The 27,133-nt window shown below is 36.9% G+C and overlaps 1 protein-coding gene across 2 annotated transcripts in view; it reads left to right on the top strand.

Moving 5' to 3' along the window:
• The window catches only part of RAB28 (RAB28, member RAS oncogene family), a 93,100-nt gene that overhangs the window by 24,721 nt on the left and 41,246 nt on the right, over positions 1 to 27,133 (top strand). For both annotated transcript variants that reach the window (XM_074274518.1, XM_074274519.1), the window contains exon 4: positions 1,287 to 1,416. In XM_074274518.1, the coding sequence (XP_074130619.1) occupies positions 1,287 to 1,416 (130 nt within the window). The remainder of the gene's footprint in view (positions 1 to 1,286; positions 1,417 to 27,133) is intronic.

The following is a 27,133-nucleotide window of genomic DNA, read 5'->3' as shown; positions in this document are numbered from 1 at the left end:
ATGATGAGATCAAAGGAATGAATGTTCTTTTGTGGGATTGAGAGAGGGCAGGGGCACATCATAGCGGTTGAAGAGGTTGATGGACTGGGAAGAAGTCTCCAACTTTACAAATTGTAACCTAGGAGTTGGTGTGGAGAAGGAGAGATTTTTTGGAAGACTAATATGTTTTTGATGTCTGTATCACTGAGAGTGTTTGCTCATTATGTTAGAATATTCTATGTTATGGATTGGTTTTTTTAAACTTAGTGAAATAAATAGTCCATCAAAAACAGGATAGACACATAAGGTAGAAATTCAAGACACACCCGACACACTTGAGTACCTAAAGTTAACAAAGGACAAACATAGTTGTGGAATTGGGAAGTGCAAATTGGATGTACATATTGCTGAAAAAAAAGCAAAATAAAACAGACCATGAGCTACGGAGGACCAGTTAGGGAAACTTGCATCATGAGTCGAGGTACCACTGCTAAGTATTTGGCTACAAGTTAGGTGGGAATCCGAAATAGAAGTATACACATGCATATGGATGGGATGTGTTAAGGGAGAGGGATGTGTATGTTTGTATGTGTATGTGTGTGTGTGTGTGGGGTGTGTGTGAGTGTGTGTGAGTGTGTGTGTGTGAGAGTGTGTGTGTGTGTGTGTGTGTGTGTAGGCTTGCTGAAGAGGAAGCTATCGAGTTATTTGCCATAAATAGAGGATCAAAAAAAATTGTCTTAAGTGGCAACAATAGAAAATATAGTCATGGAAATAGATTAATGAGCGAGGCTATGGATTCTCCAGCCCTGGGAGATCTTAAAACAGCATCAGCTGGTAGCTGCTTGTCCAGTGGATAGTTTTGGTATTTAACTGTATGAAGGGTATGTTCATTTACTGTTTTGCAGACTGATTTACTCACTTGATTGTATTTTTCAAGCATCATTCTAAGACCTTATGAAATAGATGATCTTGATGTACTTTTAGTAAAACCCATAGTGGAGTCCTTGGATTATAGAGTATTTTGTGACTTTGAGAAGTTCCTCACTGTGTTTACCTTTGAGCCCCTCATCAAGCCCTCAGAGAACCCCCTAAAATCCCTAAGATGCTCTCTCACTATACGCTCAAAGTCACCGAGGATTGTACAGAGGCCAAGGCTGTCTTGGACCCCATTCGGTTTAAAGTAAGAGTACCGACTTCTCCCCCCCGGCCTTTGTCTGTGACATCCTGTTAGGAATAACACGGCTGTATCATGCCTCGCTGCCGAGCCCTGAGAGTTTGTAAACATGCTGTCAACTCTTTTGCCACAGGGAATTCTCCTGGTGTATGACATTACCAACTACCAGAGCTTTGAGAATTTGGAAGACTGGCACAGTATGGTGAAAAAGGTGAACGAGGAGTCCGAGACGCAGCCTTTGGTGGCCTTGGTGGGCAACAAAAGTAAGTGGTTTCGATAGGATGCCTGGCCTGCCCCGTTCCCTGGCTTGCAGCACATGCAGTAGAGCTCCTGTTCTCCTTTGTGAAGGAATAGTTGCTGAGATATACTTAGAGCAATGCGGCTCTCACAGAGTTTCCAGCTTGTGCCCTGCTTCTCTTAAGGTAAGTGCAGGCCCGAGCCTGAGTCCTGAACATGCAGTCTGGGCTATTGAGAACAGCAACAGAACTGCACGTTTGGACAGAACCGGACTGTACACTCTACCCTAAAGACTTTCTGAAGGATGGGGATGCCTGAGGCAAAGAGGTTTCATACACACGCTTTCACCACATTTTTATGTATTTTCTTTGGTAAACTTTGGGGAATTGGTATTAAAAGACTAGATCATTCTGCAGTTGGATGAGCCTGAATACAGTGGTAAGTGGTGATGTACTGCATGGGAAGATGAAAATTCTGGCTACATCATTTTTGGAAATTATCTTCAAGACTGAAAATGTGGTATGTAAGAATTTGAAGCTAATTTCTCTTTTATATTCTGCAATAGAGTATTATCATGTTCCTTATCCTAGAGAAGAAGCTTAAAGGTGAAGACTAGAATATTGTTGTTCATTGTTTAATATTCAGAGGCCAGTGACCTGCTGCTCTCAATCTCACTTGAGTTTAGACCAAGAAGAAAGTATCGCAGGAGGGAATTCGATTTGGGTATAAGGAAGTGTTTCCTACCTGTGAAAGTTGTTAAGTAATTGGGTGGATTACCAAAAGAATTATCTTCTCCAAAGGCCATTTAAAAAATCGTTAAGTTATTTGTCAAGGAATGGTTCAAGTAGCTTTCTGAAGACAGGACCTACGTTTCTCCTGTTTTATTATTCTATGACTCTAAATAGATATAAATACACTAAAATGGGATGGGGGAAGGTGGAGAGAGAATTTGTTTCTGGAATTATAACATAGCGTGATTTCGATGAAAATTCATTTATGCATTGTAGAAAATAATTTCACCTATCCTGACATGTTGTGGGCAGAAAATCTCATTGTTTTTGTAAAGCTTTAGCCAGCTTTCTTTGCCGGATAGGAACTGTTTGCATTCTTCCTCCATCTGCTCTCTGTGGAACCTTTTTGTAACTGAATAAAATGATTTCTAATAAGCAAGTTACAATCCCTTTTGTTTTTATTTTTGGAGGCAGTCGGGGCTAAGTGATTTTACACAGCTAGTTGAGTGTCTGAGGCTGCATTTGAATTTAGGTCATCTGATCTATCCATTGCACCACCCAGCTGCCTCCTGCCTTTGAAAAATCCTGGTACTTTTAGATGACTTTTTCCTTATCCTGAAGTCTCCACTTCAGATCATCCCTCTTAGTCCTAGACTCAGTCAATGTGTATGATTGAACTTGGACTGCATCTTTTGGGAGAATCTTCAGAGGATGAAGACTGGGGAGAGTCTTGTCTTAATTTTTCTCATGTTCCCATCACCATCTAAGCATGGAATACATTTCCCTCTTTTTGTGGTGCATTGGCATAGTTATTTATACATATTATGTTCCATGTTTACATTATGCTCTGAGACATCCAAGTATTGGTCACTGTCAAAGACAGGCTGCCAGACTAGATGGCTCAATAGTCTGTTTTGGTGTCACCATTCCCAGGTCTTAAAAAATATTTGTACAATGACTGTGAATTTTAGCAAAAACACACTCGTTCATTGTTAGAAATGCACAAAAGTCCAGCATTTTCCCATAGCTGCCTTAGCTGTGATCACTTTCTTGTGTGTATTAAATCAGTTCTTTGAGTTTGAGATCAAATAACAAAGCATGCAGTCAAATAGAATGGTGCAAATGTTAAATGAAGAGATTCTAGGGGAAAAGTTAGTCCCCTTTCTACTAATTTACTTCATAGTCTGTCATTTGGCCTACTATCACATGTTCATGTAATGAAAGATCCTCCAATTAAAGTTACTAGGAATGTAGTTCTGAGTTTCCTGAATAATGTGTGATTTGAATTTTAAACTTGAGGTTAGGCTAAAATTTTTTTTCTCAAAGGAAAATTTATAATTATATAAAAAATGTAGACAGTTGGACTTAAAGCAGTAGAAACAGAGAAAACTACATGCAGCTTTATTCTGTTTTCATCGCTATTGAAATAGAATCAACTTTTCCAGGCTTGGTTTGTATTTAATTTTTACTGTTCTTGGCAGCCTAAGTTCTAGAAAATAAGAGTTAAAAATGAATATATTTTGTGGGTACTAGGAAACATTGGCAATAGGAGGCAAGAATTTTTAGCCTAGCTAAACATGTTTACATGATTACATGGATAAATCAGAGAAAAAATGACATAACCCATTTGTTCTAGACAACTGATTCCTCATAACTTTATTTATTATACACATGATATATTCCAAATACTGTGACATATTATTATACATGATATCATCTGTTTCACATAATTAATTTATTAATGTCTCTCCACTTTGCTTACATGATTTTGTCTCCCTGGAGCTCTGTCCCTCCTCTGTGCTTGTGTCCATCTTTGCTTTTGTCCAAGACTAGCTCAAGTTCTGTTTTCTTCATGAAGTTACTTTCCCCTGCCCTGTTCCTCCTTCCCTGGATCCCAGTTCTTTGGATTGGCTGTCCTGCTCTGGTCCTTAGCTCCTGAGTCTGTGCCATCACACAAGACTACCGTTGTTGCCTTCAGGCCACGGACCCTGACCCTGAGAAAGATCAGAAGGGACAAGTGCTACATAAATACTCTTAAAAGCAGGACATTTCTAAATAAAGCATGCTAAATAAATTAAAATTGCTTTAAAAATAATAATAATGGGGCAGCTAGAAGGTGCAGTGGACACAGCACCAGCCCTGAATTCCCAAGGATCTGAGTACAAATCTGGCCTCAGACACTTAACACTTCCTAGCTGTGTGACCCTGGGCAAGTCACTTAACCCCAACTGCCTCAAAACAGAGGGGAAAAAAAGTAGTGATAATGATCTTTTATGTCCTGAGGAATGAGCAGTGATTTTACAAATAGTAGGTGTTCCATCAAAAGGCTGATGAAATTCATTTCCAAGTGGCTACAACTTAGATATTGAAGTTCACATATGACTAGCACTGTTAGGATTCTTGCAGATGTTATGGGCCAGAACTTGAGACAAGGTAATGTGCTTAGTTCACACCTTTAAAAGGAGTTTATACTTTTAAAGGAGTTCACTCATTGGTTCTGTAAGGAGTTCCCACAAGCCCATGGAGTACTCACATGCTCATTCTCTGGGAGGATATGGGGAGCCAACATTGAGTGGGGAAGTCAGTCTGGAGTGGATCAAGGAGACTTCCCAGGAGAACTTCAGGGAAGCTCGAGGAGATTCAGAGCGAGGATTCAGTGGATTCACAAATTCAGCTGATTCACAAGTCTAAAGGAAAAGCCTGCTTATGGCCTTCTGGGAGATTTACAACTAGGATTGAATTCTGGGAAACCTATAATCCCACACTCTCAGAGGCAGAGTCACATTCCCACACTTTAGGAGATTTCATTCCCACATCTACCTTCTTGCTGGTTGGAGGCTTTGGAGGGAGCTAGAGACTGAAGATTCAGGATTTTGAAGGATACAATAGAGGATCTGGACTTTAACTCCTGGCTGCATTTTGAAGGCTACCTCCAGAAGCTCCCCAAGAAACTTGCTCCCAGAGAACGATCACAATTTAAAACATTTCACACTGTGCTAAAGGAAGTGATATTATGAGGCACCAGAAATGTTTGAAATATGAAATAGATTTGGAAGAGCATAATTGTAAGAGAGTATTAGAGAAATAGTGTAATGGAGATTCAGTTGGTGCCATGAAGCAGTCATGACAGAGGCACCTGGGGAGGTCCTGGATAAGTAGGTGGGGTTGGCAGAGAGCATGAAGTTCTGGTAAGATGATAATACTCCTCCCTGAGGTAAGGTGGGAAAGGCCTGATGGGATCTCCTCAGCCTTCCAGTCCCACCTCAATGGAGGTCTTGGGAAAACCCCTTTCTTGTCCACACCAGAAAGCCAGATTATGAGGTCAAACTCCTGAGGGGAAGTTTCTCCATAAGTCTGTCCATGGCCTCTGCCATCTTGGCTCAGCCCTTTTAGGGGTCAGTGTGCCATGTTCCACCTCATGGCCTCCATCTTCTCTATACCCTTCTCCCTATCTCATGGGGTCTTTGTCCTTGTTCTAGTTAACTCTTTCAGGGTGCTAAGTCCCTTTGAGAGATAGCCTGCCAAAAAGTGGTGTAATCCCTTTTGGGGCTAGTCTATTAAACTCCTCTGCCAGTTAATCCATTCCACCTTATGGTCCCTTTCTCCTGGGAGCTCCGGACTTATCTTTCTCCTTGTTAATTGTTAAGAGTCCCTTTCCTTACTGTGTGCACTCCCCAGTCCGTTTCACATTCATACTCCTGACATCTGTTTACCTCTTCGTTTTGTCTACGATCTGCTCTTATAAATAAAGGTATCTTTTCCCAAAGAGAAGGTCCTTGTGAACTCTTCACAGGAGCCTTGCGCCTTGTGTTTTGTACTAGAAATTGCCATCCCCACCTCATCACTACCACTTGGGCCCCTCCAGAGAGGGCCCATTTCTCTCAGTTATCCCATTCCACCAGCCCTGAGGAATCCCCCCAACTTGTTGATTTTGATAATCCCCCTGGCCCTGGGACTTGATAATGGGGTGATGTTTTTCTTCCAATTCCCTTGGAACAAAAGCCGTTGAAGACATTATATTCATGGTGGTTGTCTGGGTGAGTGAAGGGAAGCTTTAGCTCTGGAGTCAGAGGCCTCCATTCTTAGTGAGATTGTGAGCACCCTCCTCACGTGGGCACTGTGCACCTTAAATGTTGAAGGTGGGGATCATTTCATCCTAACTCATCCTTTATCTTTACACAACTAGAATATCTGCCTTGCCTAGTTTCATGCTAAAAGGACACTACAATTTAATTGCTTCTCGCTGGGGAGGAGAAGCACAAAGGGAATTGTAGTTCCTCTGTGTCCTCAGACAGGGTCAGTACGTATGGGCCAACTGTCACACGTGGCTTCTGGTGTGTGAATGGCTGGAATATCTGGGTAATAAATATTGAAAACTCTCCCGGAGATTTGATGGGAAACTAGAGGACTGTCAGGTGGAGAAAATGGAATGCCTTTATATTCAATTATTAAAAGTGTGATTGCCAGGGGAATTGTGCCTGTCTCTTTAAAACACTAGAGGCACGACCTAATGGTGAATTTGTGGCACCTTCACTTCTCTTAGAATAGTTTACCTGGTAACAAGATGCTTGGTCTTTTAGCAGTTGGATTTGTAGTTTTTCTCTATCATTTCTCTTGTTTGACCCCAGAGTAGATGTAATGAGAAAAGAATGGATGATAGAGCCGACGGCTGGTTTAAGAAGTGTTCTTGACCTAGAGAGAGCTGGCTTTTCTTTGCGTGAGTGCTAATGTAGGTATGTGGAAGGAGAACCCAAAAGAGAGAGAATGTAAAGGTGGTGTTTCCTGTGCTGCCGAAAACCGGGCCTGGAGGACAGACAGATCGGGGAGCTGCCCTCGCCTGTGGATACTGGATCATCTGCTGAGACGGCCTTCCTCATTTAGGGGGGAGTGGGAAGGGAGCTGCTTCAAAGGATTGAAGGTCGGGGGAGAAGTGCATTTCAGCTCAGGCTTCCTTCATCTGAGCCTGGAGCCTCTTGCAGATGGGAAAATTTATGACCCGAGAGCTGGAGTTGGCTATGCTGAGCCACTGCAGAAGTGAGGGACAAAGCCTGGAATTGAACCCACGGGGGCTCCTGGTGGGGGAGAGTAGTCTTCCCCACTCTGCCACAGCTTCCTATGACTTTTTTTTTTTAAAGTAAATGCAAAGCCCATTCTGCTCTGTTTTTTTTTTTTTTTTTTTTTTTTTTTTTTAAAGAAAGAAAAAACTCCAAAGTTTGAAGAAAGGGCTTTTTACGTCTCTAGAATTGATTGATAGGTTTTCTTAAAGCCTCCAAGGTGCTGTTTGCTCTTTTAAAGAAGAAAAAGTGTTGGGTTGGTAGAGAAATCTAGAAAACATCTCCTCCTGTTTTACGTCACAGAATGCTAGGAAAGGGAAGATTCAAGGAGGCCCAAGTGCTGATATGTAGAATAAATCCTCTTATGAGTGCTCCAAAATGGACAGGGGAGCTCTTGAAGATGGGACCCGGTTCCTGTTTGTCTTTGTAGCTGCAGAGCCTAGCAAAGCACACCGAATAGGTATGGTAGTGCTCATTGATTTGAATGGAATTGAATCGGAACCCTCTTCTATTAAGTTTCCCGTTCATGGAATCACAAAATCTATAATACAGAAACCCTGAGAAATTTAACTATGTTTGATGAAGTAGCTCCCCCTAAAATCCCATTATCCTAGTGTTGCAGTGATGAGCTTGAGAAAAATCATGTTTCCCATAATTGTAATATGTTAGACTAGACCCCAAATGTAGTGGAATGATACATATCTGTCAGGGCAACCATTTTAATATTATATCAATTTAAAAAGTAGACATGCTCTAAGAAATTTCCTTGAAATTCCCATTTTCTTTTAAAAGCTGTAAAATAATCTTCCTTCACTTTGGTTCTCTTGGAATGTCTTATCATGGTTTGGAAGTAACCTTAGGTTCTTGAAGCTGGGCCAGAAGTGGAAAGGCTTCATGTCTAAGTCTTGGGAATTACTGCCTGTCTCTTACCAAGGACCGGCCTGTGGACATTTGGCAAGACTTCTTACCAAGAGGCAATCCTTCAGGTGCTTTTCTTTTTCAGTTTAGCAGTTCCTAAAAACTGTTTTAATTAGACACAAGATGTTGTGCAAGATACTGGTGGAGAACACTCATACTAACGAAACTTCAGAGCCTTGGAGTATTAAAGTCACCATACTCATGTTAACTTTTTGCACTTTGTTTTTAATCTCATATTGCAAATGTCCTGTTGTCTAGGCCACAATATTCAGTTGGACCGACAGCTCATTAAGTCAGCCCATCATTACATATATATATTTTTAACAGATGCTTCAAATGAACACTAGACTCTCCCAGAATTAAACAGCGAAAGAGAACAGTCTGGATTGCATTTGGAAAATTGCACAATATTTTTAATGATGACCCCAAACGTTTCCTTGAAACAAAACCCCTTCATTTTCCCATGAGTGTTTTTTATTCTTGCTATGTGCCTCAGAATCATGGAGCACTGTGGGCTCCAAAGAATCAGTACTGCACGTGACCTCCAGGTCAGTGGAGAGATGCATGGAAGCCATAAATAAATGGAAGCCTTTTACTAATGGTGACTAGTGTATATGAAGTGGTGTAAATGATGTTATTCAGGAGACGTGGGACTCAAAATAGGAGACAGGCCAATCGCGGTTCGAGAGTGATTTTTACTGCTATCTGTGTAAAGTTGTTGTTTTTTAATTCAAGCCTTTAAAAAATTTTTTTTTAGTGGTATTTTATGTTTTATATCTCCTATATTTACCACATTCCCAGAGAACCGTCTCTTAAAAAGTGAAAAGGAAAGAAAAATAGTTCATTAAAAGTAATCAACAGGCTGAAAAAGTGTTCTCCCCCTAGAGTCCCCACTTTGGAGTTCTTTTATATTTCTTCTTTGGAGCAGATTTGGTATTTATGATTTGGAATCATTCCGTTGTGATCGTTGTTGTTCTTTCCATTCACATTGTTACAGTTTTTGTGTTTTAGGGTTTTCCTTCCTGGTTCAAGGTAGCAAAATAGATGGAGCCCCCCTCACCCCCCCGGCTTGGAGCAGGAAGTACCCCAGACACTTACTAGTTGTGTGACTCTAGGCAGTCCCGAGGCTTTGACCTGCCTCATTTTGCTCAGCTGTAGAATGGGGATAAAAAGGGCACCTACCTTCCCTCTTCCCTCCATGGTTGTTCTAAGGAGCAAATAAGACTTCCAGCGCGGCGCCCGCCTCATGGGAAGTGAGTGCTGTGCTTGCTCCAAAAGCTTTAAACGAAGGTTTCACAAACATCTGTTGATGTTTCATCTTTAAATGTTTTTCTTGGTTTGTGTTCGCTTTATTTTTGTCCATGTGGGGGAAACCTCTTTTTGAAGATGGTGTGAGATCCGAGCAAGGAGGAGTTACCTCTCATGAGAAGACATTGGCAGATTTTAATCTCCCTGGATGCTGTGCCAAAATTGAGGAAATCATAGATGGATTTCAACACTGGCTTGTTGGTGAAAGATATTGTGTGTGTGTGTATGTGCATTAAATTAATGAAATAATAAATTGTTACTAGGTTGCAAATTCACAATTATACTGAAGGAGGCATATGTTAATCACATTAGATAAATACATGGACACATTATAATTTTACTGTATTAATGTTAAAATTAGTGCAAGGAACCCATTTCTGTAAGTTTGAGCCTTTTAAATTTATCATTTTGTTGTTTTTCACTTCTTAACCTATTTTGCTTCTCCACTATCAGATCCATCAGCCAGCTTTTCCCCTGTCAAGCCAACATTCTCAGTGGATATATTGTAAACAGAACTTAACTGGGGCTGCATGGGAGCTGCACTTTGCTTGATTTATGGTCCTCACTGCTGTAGGGGATGTGGTTATCAGGACCTTCTATTGGGTGTAGGTACTATCAGGCCTCCAGTATATAGTGGATGGATGAATGATATCTACTCTTAAAGATATTAACCAGATCCTCTCCCAAATAAAGACTAATAACTCAGATTTTTAAACAGTCGCCATGACAGATGAGGGCAGAGAAGAGAGTGCATCAACACTAATTAATGATGTTGACTGTATATTCGTCTTCGGAGTGATGGATTATTCTTGGAGGGCTATCTCTACACAGGAAATGATGTTTTATATTGGGAGTTTATAGGCTATATTTTAATGTATTCTCTAATTTGTGCTCTATGAACTTAGTGGTCATCATATATTAGAGCAACAAGTAAACTGCAGAATAGAATTTTTTTTTTTTACTGCTCTTTTAAGTAGAATATCTTTTCAGATTTTTAAGGATTATACTTTATTCCTAAAACAATAGTAGATAAAAGACATTTATATTTTTACCTTGAAAAATTAATATGAATTCACAAGATGTTTTTTGAGTTTTTAGATATTTTATAGTGATATAGTATAGGGAAAATGTGTACTAGATAACATTTAGTTTAATTAAAATACAGATTACATAGCAAAAATACAACTATGTAGCTGGATAATAAAGGAGTTTTTCTAGTTGTACTTTCTCTTTTCATGCCTCTGTTGTTTTCCTCCAGAATTTTTTAATTGAGATGAATGAGAAAGTGTTTATTAGGCAGTTACTGTGGGTAGTTAACTGCTAGAGGAAGGTAATTGCCTTTCTGTACCCTGTGTTTTATTTTAGGACTCTTAATAGTTTGGATCCCAGTTTCCCAGATTTGATGCTTTTCATATTTATCCCTACTTAATTCTCATATGGTATTTTTATCCTTTTATATGCCATCATGATAATTTAGCATCCTTGAGTACATGTATGTGTTTGTGTTTTGACTCAACTCTCAGAGTTGAAAAAAGGCACCTTAGAGCTTGTTCACTCTAGCCTAGCTCCTCCTTTTAAGTGACTGAGTACTGTTAGGAAAGTGGTTTTTATGCCATTACCTTTTCAAAACATTAATCAGAAACCTTTTGTAATTTTTTGTGGCAGCAATCTTATTTGAATACTTGTTAATTATTCTTTCAGTATAGTTGTAAAAGGCCTTTTTATAGTAATATGTATATTATCTAGAGACAAGGAAATGAATTTTTCATTAAGAGATATGAATTTTGGCAATAATGATGTGCCTTTATGACTTCTATCTCCTTGTTTTTTGATTTTATTGAGATTGTTACACATATTCATCTCATAACTCCGAACAGGATTTATGTAGAATGTATTGCCTGCTTTGCTTTTTATTTGTATTTGGCAACAAATCAGACTGTGAATTATGAAGGCTTTTATGTGCGCAACTTAATGGAAAGATAGTGATCCAAAAGTAGATTTCCCCGTGAAATCTGAAAATGTTGTATAGTTAACATGTTGTGCTACTTAGTATTTTAGAAATTATTTTAATATATATTGGTTTAATGTGGTTAGAAAGAACAGAGGATGAGAAATAAGGAAACCAGATATTTAGTTCTGACTGCCACTCGCTAACCTGCTCAAATCATTCACCTTTTTCTGCTATTCACTTTTCTTATCTGAAAACTGAGAGTTGGCGGGATGGTGACTGTTCAGTGGCAGTCTGATCCCAGCTGGAGAGGTGTATGCATTAATGAATGCATGCACATGCATTTTCCTGAGTTTATTGACTTTAATTTTTAAAAATAGTACAAAATTCTGCTCTAAAGTCATAGCCCTTGACCTCTTTTGGCTGCCTGTAACAGCTGATAGATTTCTTAGACTTTTGTGTGTGTGTGTGTGTGTGTGTGTGTGTGTGTGTGTGTGTGTGTGTGTAATATAATCTGAGGAGTATAGTTCCTGCAGATGCATCTAATATAAAGTGGGTGATTCTTGGAACAATCAGATTGCAAATAGCAGCCATGATTGTTTGGAATCTTTTGGAGAATTGAAATCTACCTCTCTATCTTTTCCTCCTTGGTCCTCCTGTTACTTGCCAGAATTAAGCAGAACAAATCTAATCTCTTTGCCTTTTTTATGCTTCAGGATTCTTATTCAGTTTAGAATGTTTTATTTTTATTTCATGATGTTTTTCTATGATTTCCAATAAAATTTCCCCATTTTCTAGTGGAAAATAAATAACTCTTTCCTTCTTTTTTGTCTTATAATAGCTGGCATTTTAACAGAATTTTCTTGTAAACCACTCTAAATATATGCTATGATCCTCATAAAAACTCTCTGAAGCAGTGTAGAAACTCTTTTTTCAGATTCTTTTTCATTGCCTTTTAAACTTTGCATTTCAGACTTGCTTAATTGACAGAAAACTGGTGTACTCCTTAAGACTTAGCTGCTGGAGTGTTGCTTATGCCATCAGTGTGGTGACTGCGAACTCTTTTTGTGCTACAAGGGAAGAGTCAGTGAATACGAGTGGATGGGGATATTTCCAGAAATGACTAATGTAAAATAAGAGACATCACTAAAACTTGAATAAATAAAGTATCTATGAACAAAGGTAAACAGAGTTCAGGGAAGGAGGCCAGTCATGTCCGCTGCATCCCTTCATTGGAAATCTCTTTGGAATTTCTAACTGAAAGAGTGAAAAAGATGGAGCAGATGTTGCAGAGTGGGTTGTTTTCTCCAGGGTCTGATGATGCAGACTCCTCCGTTTGCCATTTTCAGCTCTTTAGACCTTGGCTCCATCTTTTTCTAGTCTTATTAGATATTATTCCCATTTATGTGTTCAAAGTCCAACCAAGCTGGCTTTCTTGTTCCACAACCCGACACCCTCATCCCCCACTTTATGTCTTTGCACTTCTTGTCCCCGATGACTGGAATGCTCTCTTGGAATCACTTCTCTTAGAATTCCCAGTTTACCTCAAAGCTGAGTTCACTTGTTTAAAGTCCGTTAGACAAGGATTTTCTTGATCCCCTAGCTGCCAGTGCCATCCTGCACCCTTCCAATAAGCATATTCATGTTGTCTTCCTCCTTGAGTACAGAAACAATTTCTTGTTTGTCTTTGTGTCCCCACTGCCACACATGGCTTGGCACTTGTTAGAACATAATAAATCCTGTTGAGTGATTTGTATACATTGAAAGAGGGTCTGGGACAACGAAGTAGAAATTATCTTTACTCCTCTATGTTTTCAAGTGTGCCACTTCTTAGCGGTGTTATGATATTTTTTGGAAACAGTAGCTTTTTCTGCTGTGGAGAGAAACTTGAATGGATTTTCAAGCTCACAGAAAAACAGAAAATGGTTAGCTCTCTGGTGCACTAAAAAGGAAAATTGCATCATTTTGGGGATAAGAGGAGTGAGATTTCTTTTTCCTTATATTTAATATTTTAATTTTTTCCCAATTACATTTAAAACAAAGTTTTTAAGCATTTGTTTCTAAAACTTTGAGTTCCAGATTCTCTTCCTTCCTCTTTCATTAAAGAAGGCCCATGGGAAGTTAATGCAAAACATTTTTATTAAAGTCATGTTGTAAAAGAAAACATAGATTCCCCCTCAAAAAAACAAGAACCCTTAAGAAAAAAGTAAAAAGAAACCAAAAAATTATGTTTCAATCTGTATTCTGACACTGTCAGTTCTTTCTCTGGGCATGGATGGTGTTTTTCATCACAAGTCTTTGGAGTAGTCACGGATGATTGTATTGCCGAGAATTAGCAAAGGCATTCGTAGCTGATTATCCTCTAACATTGCTATTACTTTGTACCTAGTATATTTCACTTTGCTTGAGTTCATGGAGGACTTTCCTGGTCTTTCTGAGAGCATCCTGCCCATTAGTTCCCATAGAACAAAACTTTTCCATCGTCATCATATACCATGACCTACCCAGCTATTCTCCAATTGATGGGCATCCTGTCAATTTCCAGTATTTTGTTGAAAAGAGGGCTGCTATAAATATTTTTGTATATGTAGGCCCTTTACCTTTTAAAAAAAATCTCTCTTAGGATTCATGCCTCATAATGATATTGTTAGATCAAAGGATATGGGTGATTTTATAGCCTTTTGGGCATATTTCATATCTTTTAGTCATTTTTCAATTGGGAAATGAGTCTTTTTTTTTTTTTTTTTTTTTTTTTTTAATTTGACTCAATTCCTTACACATTTGAAAAATGAGGTGGAGGCCACCTAATTTGACAAGACAAGGAGAAAAAGGGAAGGGAAAAAAACGGGACAGTCGGCCATTGTTTCCCAGTTGAATGTCCTTCTCTTGAGATTGTTATCTCATGTGTCAAATGGAGATAATCATGTGGGCTGCCTGTCTTGTATCACCGTAAGAAAAATGCTATCTATATTTTTAAAGTTCTAGATAAATAAAAATTGTGATTATTTATTAGATTTCTGTTTACTTTAATTAAATCTTCATATTATGTGATTGTGTAATAAAATAAAATCAGAATTGGGAACCCGGAGACCTGGGTTTCAATGGTGACCACTGCTGCTTCCTTGTGTGACCACCTCACCTAAGCAAAGCCTCTATTGCCCCATCTGGGTTGCCCTGATCTCCCCTGAAGCCCCTTTCCTGCAAGTTCCTTCCCATCCGGCCCAGTCTAGAGAACAGGCCTCTGCCGTCAGCTTTCACAGAGCATTTGCCTCCTGTTGGAGGCTCAGCTGGAGACAGGACTCGGTTTCGAGTATGTGGCCATGGCTTATTTTTTTAGCCCTAAACCTCCCAGTTAGCTCCTAACTCTGTATATTCCCTTGTGAACTTTAATAACTTTAATGAGGGCTCACCCTTCCATAGGTTAGAATCTTCAGTTCTCTTTTTCAGGCTGACTTTTTAGTCACATTGAATCACTTTTCTTCTGCAAAGGAAGGGGGCCGGTGGTGTTTGTAGCCCTTTCATTCTTGTTTAATAGTGAATCTTGTTCTTTTCTATTATTTAATGACGAAATATACAATGTTACTTAATAAGTGGCAAAATTAGAGGTAGCTACTATTATAGTATTCTAGCTGTGAAAGATTATGCATGGTAATAGGGAAGAGGGGATAAGTGTGGTTAAATGAGATCCACATGTTGGTAGAATCCCAAACCTCAGAATAGTCAATAGTTTCAATCTCCTTTCCATCCTCACCAAACCTTGACAAGAGTAAATAGCAAATGGCAAAATAGCAAATAGAAAAGTTGCCAGATTTTCAGTTTTCCTTCCTTTTCTTTCCCTTTTTCACTTTTGGTGGAGATGTGAGCAAGCAATAAAATGGCCAGAGAGTAAGCACTGGGAGGTGGGAGGATGGAGGATAATGATCTCTTTCATAGCAGAAAGTTGAATATATTTTTGGATTTCTGAACATCTTAAAAAAAAATCGCAAGTAGCACTGAGACTTTCAGGGGCAGTTAATGTCTTTGGGAAGTGAATAAGAAAGGACAGTCTTCATATTTCATCATTGAGGACTTACAGGGTGCTATTTAGAGGAATGGCTTCCCCCTAAAATCGCACCATACAGAGGACATCGAAGATTAACAAATGGTTGATTGAGGTGGCTATTGAGGATTGGGCATCTAAGGGGAGCTCAGACTTCTTAGTCATTCCCAGGATCAAGATAGAGGGGACCTGAAAGTTACCCTGGTCTCCCTCACAGCCTCCAGTCCGCGCTCGGGAAGGGGCTGCAGCCTGACCCGTGTACATGTGTTCTCCAGATTGCAGGCGCTAGCCCCTCTCTCAGTTGTCAGGGTTTAGATAGACTGTTTAGGAAATCTCTCCACACACATGGCAGACGGGGAGGTTGGTCCATGGTCTTGAGTATGTGGTTGGGCGGCCAGCCCAGACTGGTTGCTGGGACAAATTTCTCAAGTTGGTGTCTGCAGATTTGAACCATGACCTGGGATGCCGGGCACATTGACTTCCATTATGAGTTCCTCTAGAGCAGGGCATAAAGAGTCAGTATCTGGAGAGAGGAACCATTTTGTCAATACTGAGGAAGCCAAACTTTGGAAAATGTCTAGAAGTAGAATGGCCTGTTAGACAAACCCGTCGCTGGCTTCTGCCTGCTTTTATCCCTCTCACTGGTCATCTAGCAATACCCTCTGCTCATAGGTTTTCTTTAAGTATAAAATTTCTCGGGCAGTGCACTGTCTGCCTATTTATTTCATAGAATTTTTGTGCGGTTTGGGGTTTGTGTTTTTTGGGGGCATAAGGATCTCTGTATGAAGAAACCCTCTCCACAGATGTAAACCATAAATTTGTTAGCCATTTATGTTGTTAAAGAGTTCCCTAGACTACTGAAAGGTTAAGTTTCTTGTCTGTGGTTGTATAGCCCGTATTTGTCAGAGACACGAGCCCAAGTCGGCCTGCTGATCCCATGGTCATGTCTTTATCCAGTGATGTATGGGAAAGACCTTTGAAAAGTGTCGGAATGTTATACCTTTGCAAGATCCCAGTTATTTATATTTGTTTGGAATTATTTGTCATGGTACAAAGGATTTTTTTTTTTTTTTTTGATTATTTGAGCTAGGTAATGGAAATTGTAGGAAATATATGCTTTAGATTAAAGGTTCAAATAAATCAAATTAATTGAGCACTCATTTTTTGAGTACCTACTGTGTGCAAGAAAAGTATTATACTTATTACATTGGAAGTTATAGAGAAGAATGATACAGTTTTTATCTTGAGGAGTTTCTAATCCAGAGTTTCAGTTTCTCAGGCTATACCCCTGTTAGGAGTGGGGCCTGGCATATAATAGGTAATACTAAGTAATTGTTGAATTAAATGATTTATGGAAAATGTAATTAAAAATTTAGAGGCACTATCTTTTTAGCTGTACTTTATGCAAGGTATTCCCAAGATTGGCCTAGCTACAAAGAAGCTATTATTTGTCATTGAAAACATTGAAAACAACTCTGTTTTTAAATATGCTTGCATAATTCTAAATTCAAATGAATTCCAAACAATATTTAATTATTTTCACTTCAATTATCAATTTAATAGAAATTAAAATTATTTTCCTCTTCAGCTTTTCACTGTTTCATATTTTTGTTTGAAATGAATGACTTTAATTTTTCTCAAATCAATTTCACGTTCTGGATGACAGCAATTTAGTTTTATGTACTTTGAAAATATTCAAGAATTTATCAGAAAGACAATTTGCTTATAATTACTATGTGGGTGCTAAACTTTTGTTAAACTATACTTTAGAAATTCAAATTGTAAAATGTTCTATTTGCATGTCATTTAAATACAAAATTTGGTAGGAACCTCCCATTTTATAATGGCTAAACAGAAAGGGTGAAGGTTATTATTGTGCTGTTGCTATGAATTTATATCTGGTTTATTTTGTAATAAGGACATGTGTCTAATAAAAAAAAAAAGATGTTGTGTGAACCATCATTTGAGTTTGAATATGCTTCTGTTTTTAGGTACAAATGTTGTTTCTGGCTGCATCCATCATACTTAGCTCTTCTTATAACAAATGGAAAGCCCTTAATTGTACCTGAGGGAATAATTACTCTATTGTGGACATGTGATGGACAAGAGCTGTGTTTAGCAAATGAAATCAAATTATAAATAAAAATTATGTGAATGTCTCAAAGTCTGGCAGCAGTGAGAAGGGTTATAAGCTGATGGAAGCTTCTGATGTAGTATTCTTGCATAGTTCTTTTCCTCTTTCCCTTTTTATGTCAGAGGTAATAGTGGATAATGAAAAATTTAAATAATTTTCTTATTTGCTTAAAAGATATGCCATAGAAGCTAAATATGCTATCTTTGAAAAATTATTGATGACTAGTCATCTCATTTGGAGCTTGGTGACCATATGCAAGTCATTTTATTCTTCCTTGACTCATTGATAAAATGAATTGGCTGCATTGGAAATCTTCAAGATTTTTTGCCTTTGTTATAATCTGTGATTCGATCTAATATGATTTTGACTTCACCAATTCCAAGAAGTTGGTGAGATTAGATAAAAAAAAATTATTATACTTTGATTGAGGGCAGCTAATTAGCATTAACCCAGAACAGCTCTTGGGCTTTATAGATTCAAACATTATATGTGGTTGCACTCCTCCAGCAAAAGGTTAAGTATTAATGGAAAATGGTCACAGCCCTTTTACTCAAAGAAAACATGTTACTTGTAAGTTTTCTTTTGATTTAACTTTTACAGTTACATTGAATGTCTTCATTCATTTAGCCATCCATAAAGCAAATATTGTTGCACATGCAGTGGATAATCAGTCTTTTTAGGACTACTTGTGTGGTATGTCACAGGTCATTAACTGCAAGTAACCACCTGACTGGAGGGGAGTCTGGAAGCATCATTACAGTGAAACACACTTTTATTTCGGTATCACTGCAGCACATTGATTTGTAGGAATGTCTGCAGTAGCTACTGTGAAAATAGAGTCTCATATATTATCATTAAAGGGAGTCGATGATAGAGATTAGCCAATGTGAAGTGTGAAAAAGTCATTGATATCCCTTGACTCTGGAAAAAATTTCATAAGGACAAACGTTATTGTGTCAGTTATTTTATGGGGTGATTATTTTTAAGATGATTTTTTTTCAGAATATGTCTGTGACTTCATAAATGAAACCGATTTAAAATATGAAGCAACATAACTTTTTTTTTTTTTTTTTTTTTTTTTTTTTTAAAGCAACTTGACAATGCAAGAGCAACGTGACTGATAAATGAATTAAGTATTCCTCCGAGTTTACCAGTGGCTAGATAGAATGAGTGATACAGAAGATATATGAGATACAGTCCATGGCTTCAATTCTTTTTAAATTAGGAAACACATTTTTTTGGCAAGTTTATGGAAACATACAAAAGAAATAGCAAAGAAATTAGTACCTTTTGTTATTGTCCAAGATCCCACTATGCTGATTGGGGAAGAGTACATTTTAAAATTTAAATGTTATATCGAGGTCTTTTGCCAAAACAAATTCATTTAGCCATCTACCAAGATATATCAGTGAGTTTATGGAAATCCATTAAATTAGCCGTAATGTGCTCTCCTTATATCCTAAGTCATGGAGCTTGGAGATTTTTGCCTACTTATCCCTTGTTCTTGTCACAATCTTGACCATATATTTATTTGATGGCCTTTTTTCCTTTTCAAAGTTCTTTTTTTTTTTTTTTTTTTTTTTTGTTTCATTGAAGCTTCTCAAACAGTAGCCATTTGATTTTGTATTGCATAGGAGTGATATTCTACTTATTCTTTAGAAATTATGCCTCTCAGCCATAAAGACTACCAGTAAAGAACTTGTATTAAAAACTGTGGACCTTTGTTTCTGGGAGAAGTCCATTTAAGGATCTTATAATTTCTTGAAGATAATCCTGTCTCAGTTGAAATTGTGCCCAACTCTACAGTTTTCAAGGTCAGTAATAGAAATCTATACTGTTAGCTGAGTTATACAAGTTGACCCTCTGAATGCATGTCACGATCTGGACAAGAGGATCCACTTGTTTTTTCTTATGGGGATAATTAGGCTAAAGCTCTTCCAGGGCTCCTTGAGGATGCTCTTCGATATTTAGATGGGAATGGCAAATAGCATTTGCAAACAAAACATTCTCAGGGTCTCATAATTTATAGAGAATCCCTCTTTTTCTTCTCCATCTCCATTTCAGTGACATGTTTACCTGTTTTATACTTTGCTATTATCAGAAGGGTCATCGAGCAAGGTTATCCCTTATATTGTTTAAAGAATTTAGAATAATCTTATATGAAGTTGATATATGGATAGGAGATACGTTTTTGGAAGAGATCCTTTAAAGTAGCATTTTGTTCTACTGAATAAAATGTTCTTTAAAAATATAATAGAAAATGAACATTAAAAATAATTTTACTAAATTTACTGCTCATCTAAGATTTCATTATTGCTCTGCAGGACTAGAAGTTTGTTACAAGAATAGAAAGAGATCAGGTCTGAGAAACAAATAAAAACCAATAAAACAGATAAATTTACTCATGTGTGTTGTGTGTGTGAACTAGACCTGTGACTTCTTGGCTATTGGGAGCTGTGAGGTAGGGGTGCCTCCTACCAGTGCAGGATGACATCTTCTCTGCTCTTAGAAAACTGCCTGGAAGATTGAGAAGTTTAGTGATTAGCCCCGTATGTACAAAGAGTGAAGAGAACAAGTAAAAGTAAAAATAGTTTTAAACTAGGAGGAGTCTCTCAGTTGGAGAAATCAGCAAAGACTCCACCCAGAAGAGGGAGTTTGGCAGAGTTAGGGAAGAGAGCCTTTCTGTGAGATGGACAGGTGAGGAGGGAGGGGGCTGGGGGAGTGGAGTCAAGTCTGAGGCGCCCTGTTTGGCTGCTATGCCCAATGTGAGGTGGGCAGTCACATACCACAGGATAGCAGGAGAGAGGGAGACAACAGGCATTCTTCGTCTCCCAGGTTTTTTCTATTGTGGATTGTTCTGTCATCACGAGCAAATTGCTTTTTTTGAGCTTTAGTTTTCTCAGTGAAATAAGGCTGTCTGTCTTACCAACCTCCTAGGTTTGATTGTAAGGGAAGTACCATAAAAATATGAGTAATCAATAATGACGTTAGTAATCATATAAAAGTGGGAGCAACCCTCAAAAAAACACTCGAAGGAAAATCCATGAAAAAGATAATGATTCTTTTAGTAGTAGAGTTGAAAAGGAGAGAGATAAAAAATATTCATCCATTGCTGGGTTCTACAGACTTATCCAGTGCAAAATTGATCAGCAGTGGGTTCATTTCCTAAAATTAGCCAAGACTATACTTTAAAATTATAGATTAAACAGAAATGAATCAGATGAATCGGTTTCCTTTTCTTTATTCAAATTCTTTGTGTGCTTCCCACACTGTTCCACATACAGGTGCTTAAAAGAATTTCTTGTAAATTCCTTATTTGTGATGTCTCTGGTAGTATCTGGGTAGGAAGGAGATATGTAAGTGATGTAAAAATAAAAGATATCATTAAAATTTTTATGATTTTTGTATGTTGTAGAGCTCTCCTAGGACAAATAGTCCTATGTTTGTTTTTTTCTTTCTAGTACTTAATATTATGCTTTGCACATCATAGATGCTTAATGATATTGAATTCATTGTGTAAGAAAGTGTGTTCTGTCTGGAAGCTCCAAGAAGAAAGGGTGAACTTTAAAGTGGAGATTTATATTGGACGTAAGTGAAAACTTTTCAATTTCATCATCCCCATTTACAGTGTACAGTTAACACTTCCCGATCATTCTCTTTCTTCACTCATTTGGGAACTCTTCTTGACCTTGATTCATTCATTTCTTCTGATTTTTGTCCTTGATCAAAAGAACAATTTAAAGCATTTGAAAAACCCTTTGTTAGAAGTTGCTTATCACAGCTGGTTCTTCAGCTCCAGTTAGATTCCCTTCTCTCTTGCCCATGAATGACTACATCGGGTCCCTGTTCTAAGTGCCACCGGACCCTTATTCTTTAGCTTCCATTTGTGTGCCGAGGCTGCCCACCTGGATGGACCTCCCATCAAGTTAGTCTTTCCAGTTAGTTTCTGGGTGGAACTAAGATAAGATATCTTGGGACCCATGAACATTCCTCTCCCTGGGAACTGGCTGGAATTCCCCGGCTGCTCAGGTTGATGACGCGTTGCTTGATCTGCTCCCCTCCTCCTGAGGGGAATTTTTTCCTGCAGTTTAAGTTTTCAACGGAGAAAAAATGTTTTGTATAGAGTAATTAATAACAGAAATTCCAACCACTAGTAAATGAAAAGTCAGATCCCTTTAGATTCTTTGGGTCAATGGGAAGTATTTGAGTGTTGAATTAATAGGAAGGAAAAAAGTTAAATGAGGAGGCAGCCAGATGACTGTTGTCTGAAAGAGAAAGGACATTTTATATGTGAATTTTGGTGTATTTTAACAAGGCTTAGATTCTGAGGAAGCAGGCTAAGGAATTCTTATTAGATGTTATAGCTGTTTTTGAATTTGTATGCCATATACATATAGTAACATTGTGCTGCCAAGCTGTTTAAAATAACGTTTTTATTATTTCTAATTATTTCTAACATACTTTACCGAATTACAAACATATTTACTTATCAAAAGAAGGAATAAATTTGTTTTGTTTTTCAAAATTCTCTGTATTTCATCCCATTTTTGACTCTGACCCATAGAAGTAGAGGTTCTCTTAAATGTAAACATAGTTCTATAACTGCTACATAGCTGCCTAGCTTATAATAGGTAGTTTTCGACTTTTACAACTTATTACTGTGTTTTGAATAGTTTGATGGGAAATGAAACTGCTGAGAGAAACAGCGGTTTGATCGAAGTTTATTAAGCAGTGCATATTAATTCCCTATAAAGTAGGATCAGACCTCTTCAGCTTAGTCCTGGACCTCAAATTTTCTCATTAAAAACAATCATGTAAGAACAATTAAAAGGAAATGATACGGTATTAGGTAACTGATTTGTAATTGGATGAAAGTGTAGGGGCTTTCAGAGTTAGAAGGGGCAGAGTAAATAGGTACAGTTCTGTGAATCAGAAAAGGAGATAATCCTATTCTCCAGTGTCTGTAAATAATGGAGGAAACATGGAAACAGCAACTGATTATTAATGTGGGTCAGTTTTCAGATGATGTTTGACGTGTACGGTGGTGAGAAAACTCTTTGCATCAGTCTGACTGAATTTCTGGCCAACATAATTAAGTCCTTACTTAAGGGTCTCTTAGCAGCAGGTAAGGGTCCAGCTTTCCAGCTATGCAGGGCAGAGTTCAAACAGTACAATAATGATTTTTCCCAATTTGCACAATGGAATAAAGTTTTCTCATAAAACCAAAGTTGGATTAGACCCAAAATTGGTTAGAAAGGGAACTGAGCTAGCTCCACAAATAGCCATTTGCTTTCTTAATCCCTGCAACTCCCCCCCAGTAGGCTAGTGTGATTCTCATTGATTATGAAGTTTGTCTTGATTTTGTTTTTCAGTTATGACCCACTTTTTGTGATCTCACCTGAGTTTTTTTTGGCCAGGATATTAGAGTGATTTGTCATTTCCTTCTTCACTTTATTTTTATGGATGAGGAACCTGAGGAAAACAGGGTTAAATGGTGTGCCTAGGATCACACAGCTAATAAGTGTGTGAGGCTGGATTTAAACGTTGAAGTGTGAGCAAATCTTGGGGAAAGAGCTGCTTTACTTGCTGTTAATAGGCAATAGAGTATGGACATCGTCACTTTATTTGCATAATTCCTAATAAAATGGTTGTATTGTATCACAGCTTGACCAACAATATATATCATATTGTTAGGTATAATTCTATAACCTTATCTCTTGCCATTTATCTCAATTTTTTTTTTTTTTTTTGTAAGAGTGCTTTTTTGGGCCAAATTTTTAGATTAATGATAATTTATGTTTTTTTTTTTTTTTTTTTTTTTTTTTTTAATGGATAGAATTCTCCTGTGAATACATCAATACCAGGAATGTTTATTTTTTAGAAGTTCGTTTATAGCTAGATGTTCAGTGTTTTTTGGGATTGGGTTATTTAAAATGTATCTGGTCTTCTGATAATTTGGACATTTTATATTTTTAAAGATATTCTTCTATTTCTTTTACATTCTTATTGTTAATATATAGCTATGTATATCATGTCCTTATTACTTTATTTCTTGTGGCTTTCCTGTTATTTCACTTTAATCCATGCCTCTTTTATTAGTTTGATTTTTCTGCTTTCTCCCTTTTTTTAATCAGCTCAGATAAGGGGCTGTCAATTTTATCAGTCTTTCCAAAGAAACAGCTTTTAAATTTATTGATAACTTTTATTATTATTGTTGGTTTCCAAGTTATTGATTTCCTCATTAATTTTAATATTTTTCTTTGCTTATTTTAGATTTTTTTTTCATTCTAATTCTTTTAAATGCACATTTTGTTCAGTAATAGTCAATTGACTATTTTTATCGTATTATGCTTTGTAAATTATATATTAAATATTTCTGCTTCTTAATGTTTATTTTTTAATAACTTTGCCCCTTCTACATAAGTCAGTTTTTGTAAAAGTACCAAGTGATACTGATTAATATGTATATTCTTTGATTGTTCCATTTAGAAGATGCTGTAATTTAACTCTAGTTTCTCCAGGAATTTGTTCAGTTCTATATATATATATATATATTTTTTTTTTTTTTTTCTTTCTTTTAGACCTTTCAGAAACTGAAAGAGGGATATTGAAATGTATCAGTTTTGTTTTACTATCTAATGTCTTATAGCTTGGTAAGGTTTCCTTTGTGAATTCAGATGTCAAGGAAGTTGGGATGTTAAGGTTTATTATTGATATTGCTTATTATCTATAGTTCTTTTTAGTATAGTATAGCTTTCTTGTTCATCCCTTTTTCTTTTTTTTTTTTTTAATTTATTTTATTTTGAAAAAACAAAACAGTAAGAAAGAAAAACAGAAAAGGAATGCAAAACAAAATGAAACAAAGCCAAATAGAACATTCTCGTGTGCTCACCAGAACATGAGGAAGGATTCAAAATATATAACAATTACCAAATCAAGAAAAATATATATGTATATATATATTAGTAGAAGAAATTATTTTCATAAATGTCCATCTTTTCTTTCCCCCTTTTATCCCTACCCACTCCCATTCCCAAGCAGGCTATAGTTAAGAAAATATATATTTATGTATATATATGTAGAAATATACATACATACATACACACATGTCCTTTCTATCCCTGCTGCCTCTTTAATTAATTCTGCTTCATAACTTGCCTGGCTATTACTTAACCTCCCTGCATCCATGAATCCCTCCCTTGTGTTCTTTCCTTACCCTTTGCTTCTCCTTCCACCCATTTCTTCCCCATTATTTCTTTATAGATTTTGAAAGGTTCTAGGCCCTTCATGGTGTGTGTATAGTTTGTCTATTGAACCCATTCCCATTGTGAGTAGATTTTCAGAACTATGGGCCCTCCTTGCCCCTCAATGCCTCTGTGTCTATTCTGCCTCTGCAAGAGAAAGAATATTTGTATAACATGATTGTTATTTTTATTTTAACTCTGCCAATCTTTTTTTTTGAGCTACTCTATTATGGATGTGAAACTTAAACATATAGTATACTTATCCCATGTGAAAAAAAAACAAACAAAAAAACAACCCTGTTTATCCATGTTTAAACAGTTTGTCCGTATTGAGTTCCTTAAAATTGATCTTTGATATTGGCTCTTATATGTTAAATTTTCTATTAAGTTTGGGTTTGGTTGACAGAAAATCCTGAAAATCTATAAGTTCACTGAGAGTTGATTTTTTTCTTGTTGAACATATAGATAATTTTATAGGATATGATATTTTTGGCCACAGGCCCAATTCTTTTGATTATTAGTGGATAGGATTCCAGGACTTGCAGTCTTATTGTAGCTGCTGATAAGTCTTGTACAATTCTAATTGTAGCTCCAGCATTTTTGAATAATTTTGTTTTTATTTCTTGAAAATTTTCCTCTTTGATCTGGGGGTTTCAAAATTTGGGCAATAATATTCCTTAGTGTTTTCTACAAAGGATCTCATTGAGGTGGTGATAGGTGGGCTCCTTCTATTTTCACTTTCCTGTCGTGTTATATCACTCCAGAACAGTTTTCTTGGATTATTTCTTACATTATTGTGTCAAGGTCCTTTTTTTAAGTCACAACTTTTTGGCAATTCATTGATTCTTATATTTTCTCTTCTTGATCTGTTCTCCAGATTTATTGTTTTTCTTATGTTTCACTGTAATTTCTTGGTCTTCTGTAGTTTCACTGGTTTCCCCTTGTCTGATTCTAATTTTTAAAGAGACTCTGTTATCTCTTTTCCATTATCTTATTTTTCTTGGATTTAAAAAAAAATTTTTTTTTGTTTTACCATAATGTGTCTCATTTGATTTTCAAATTCTTTGGCAATTCGGGTTAAGTGACTTGCCCAGGGTCACACAGCTAGGAAGTGTTAAGTGTCTGAGACCAGATTTGAACTTGGGTCCTCCTGACCTCAGGTCTGGTGCTCTATCCACTATGTTACCTAGCTGTCCTGGGAAATTCTCTCCTTTTCTCTTTGTAACCTAAGATTAGATTGGAAAGACCTGCTTTTGAAGTGTGACATTTCACAGCCTTATTAACACATTAGCAAAATGTATTAACATCCTTATACAAATAATTAAATATTTGAGGATGTTTTTGATTTTATTAGTGTCTGATCATAATCCATTCATACTTTCTTAAAACATGTTATTCTTAACCATAATCTTTTGGAAATGCTCTTGTTTTCTGAAGATTTATTTTGTACCCTGCAACTCTGCTGTAATTATTAATTTTCTCAATCAGTATCTTTGCTGATTCCCCAGAATTTTCTAATATAATCAGTCATGTCATTAACTTAATAGAGATAGCTTTATCTCCCCTTTGCCTATCTTTATTCCTTTAACTTCTTTCTCATCTTATTGGTATTGTTAGCATTTGCAAAACCATATTATAGTAGGGAAAAATAGGCATCCTTACTTCATTCCCATATTTCTTGGAAAAGATTCTGTTGAATCCATCCTGTAAAAGCTTGTTTTTCCTTTTAGATTGTTTTTATTATTAACTTTATCTCCGCAAATGTGAACTTCTCTCTCTATAAAAGAATTTAAAGGGAATTTGCTTATGAAATTAAATTTTTATTTCATATAGTTTATTTTAAAATGAAGTATATATTAAATTAAACATTTGGGAATTAAGTCCCCCCCCCCCCATTGTTCCTCCTTCATCCTCTTTCCCTTTTTTCTCCTAATATTTAAAAACCTCAATCAACAGTAATATGAAAAGTGTGTAAAATTCTGTCATAGTTTTATGTAAGAAAGGAAACTTCATAGAGTAATTATACTAAAGCCTTAACACATTTTTTGGAAGACTAGTTGATGGATTTGTCATTATAGTAGGATTTATAGACATCTGTTTTAACCTTTGGCAAAGATTTTAGCATTTATAGGTCTTAACAGTTGTTTTTTGAACTCACCACATGTAAGTAGAGAATTGTGGGCTAACAAAAGTTGACAGTTGCAGCTAAACTATACTTAAATAATTATCCTCATAGGAGTTATTACTTTTAGGTGCTCCTTCCATCCTTTATTCTCTCAAACCACCTTTCTATTCTTCTTTGGCCATAGGTATCATGTAGAATATGAAAAGACAGATTAACAACAAAAAAAAATTTGGATTAATGGG

The sequence above is a fragment of the Sminthopsis crassicaudata genome, chromosome 6 (assembly GCF_048593235.1).
Source record: "Sminthopsis crassicaudata isolate SCR6 chromosome 6, ASM4859323v1, whole genome shotgun sequence".
Classification (NCBI taxonomy): Eukaryota; Metazoa; Chordata; class Mammalia; order Dasyuromorphia; family Dasyuridae; genus Sminthopsis; species Sminthopsis crassicaudata.
Note: the sequence above shows the minus strand (reverse complement) of the source record. Positions and strands in the feature narration are given on the sequence as shown.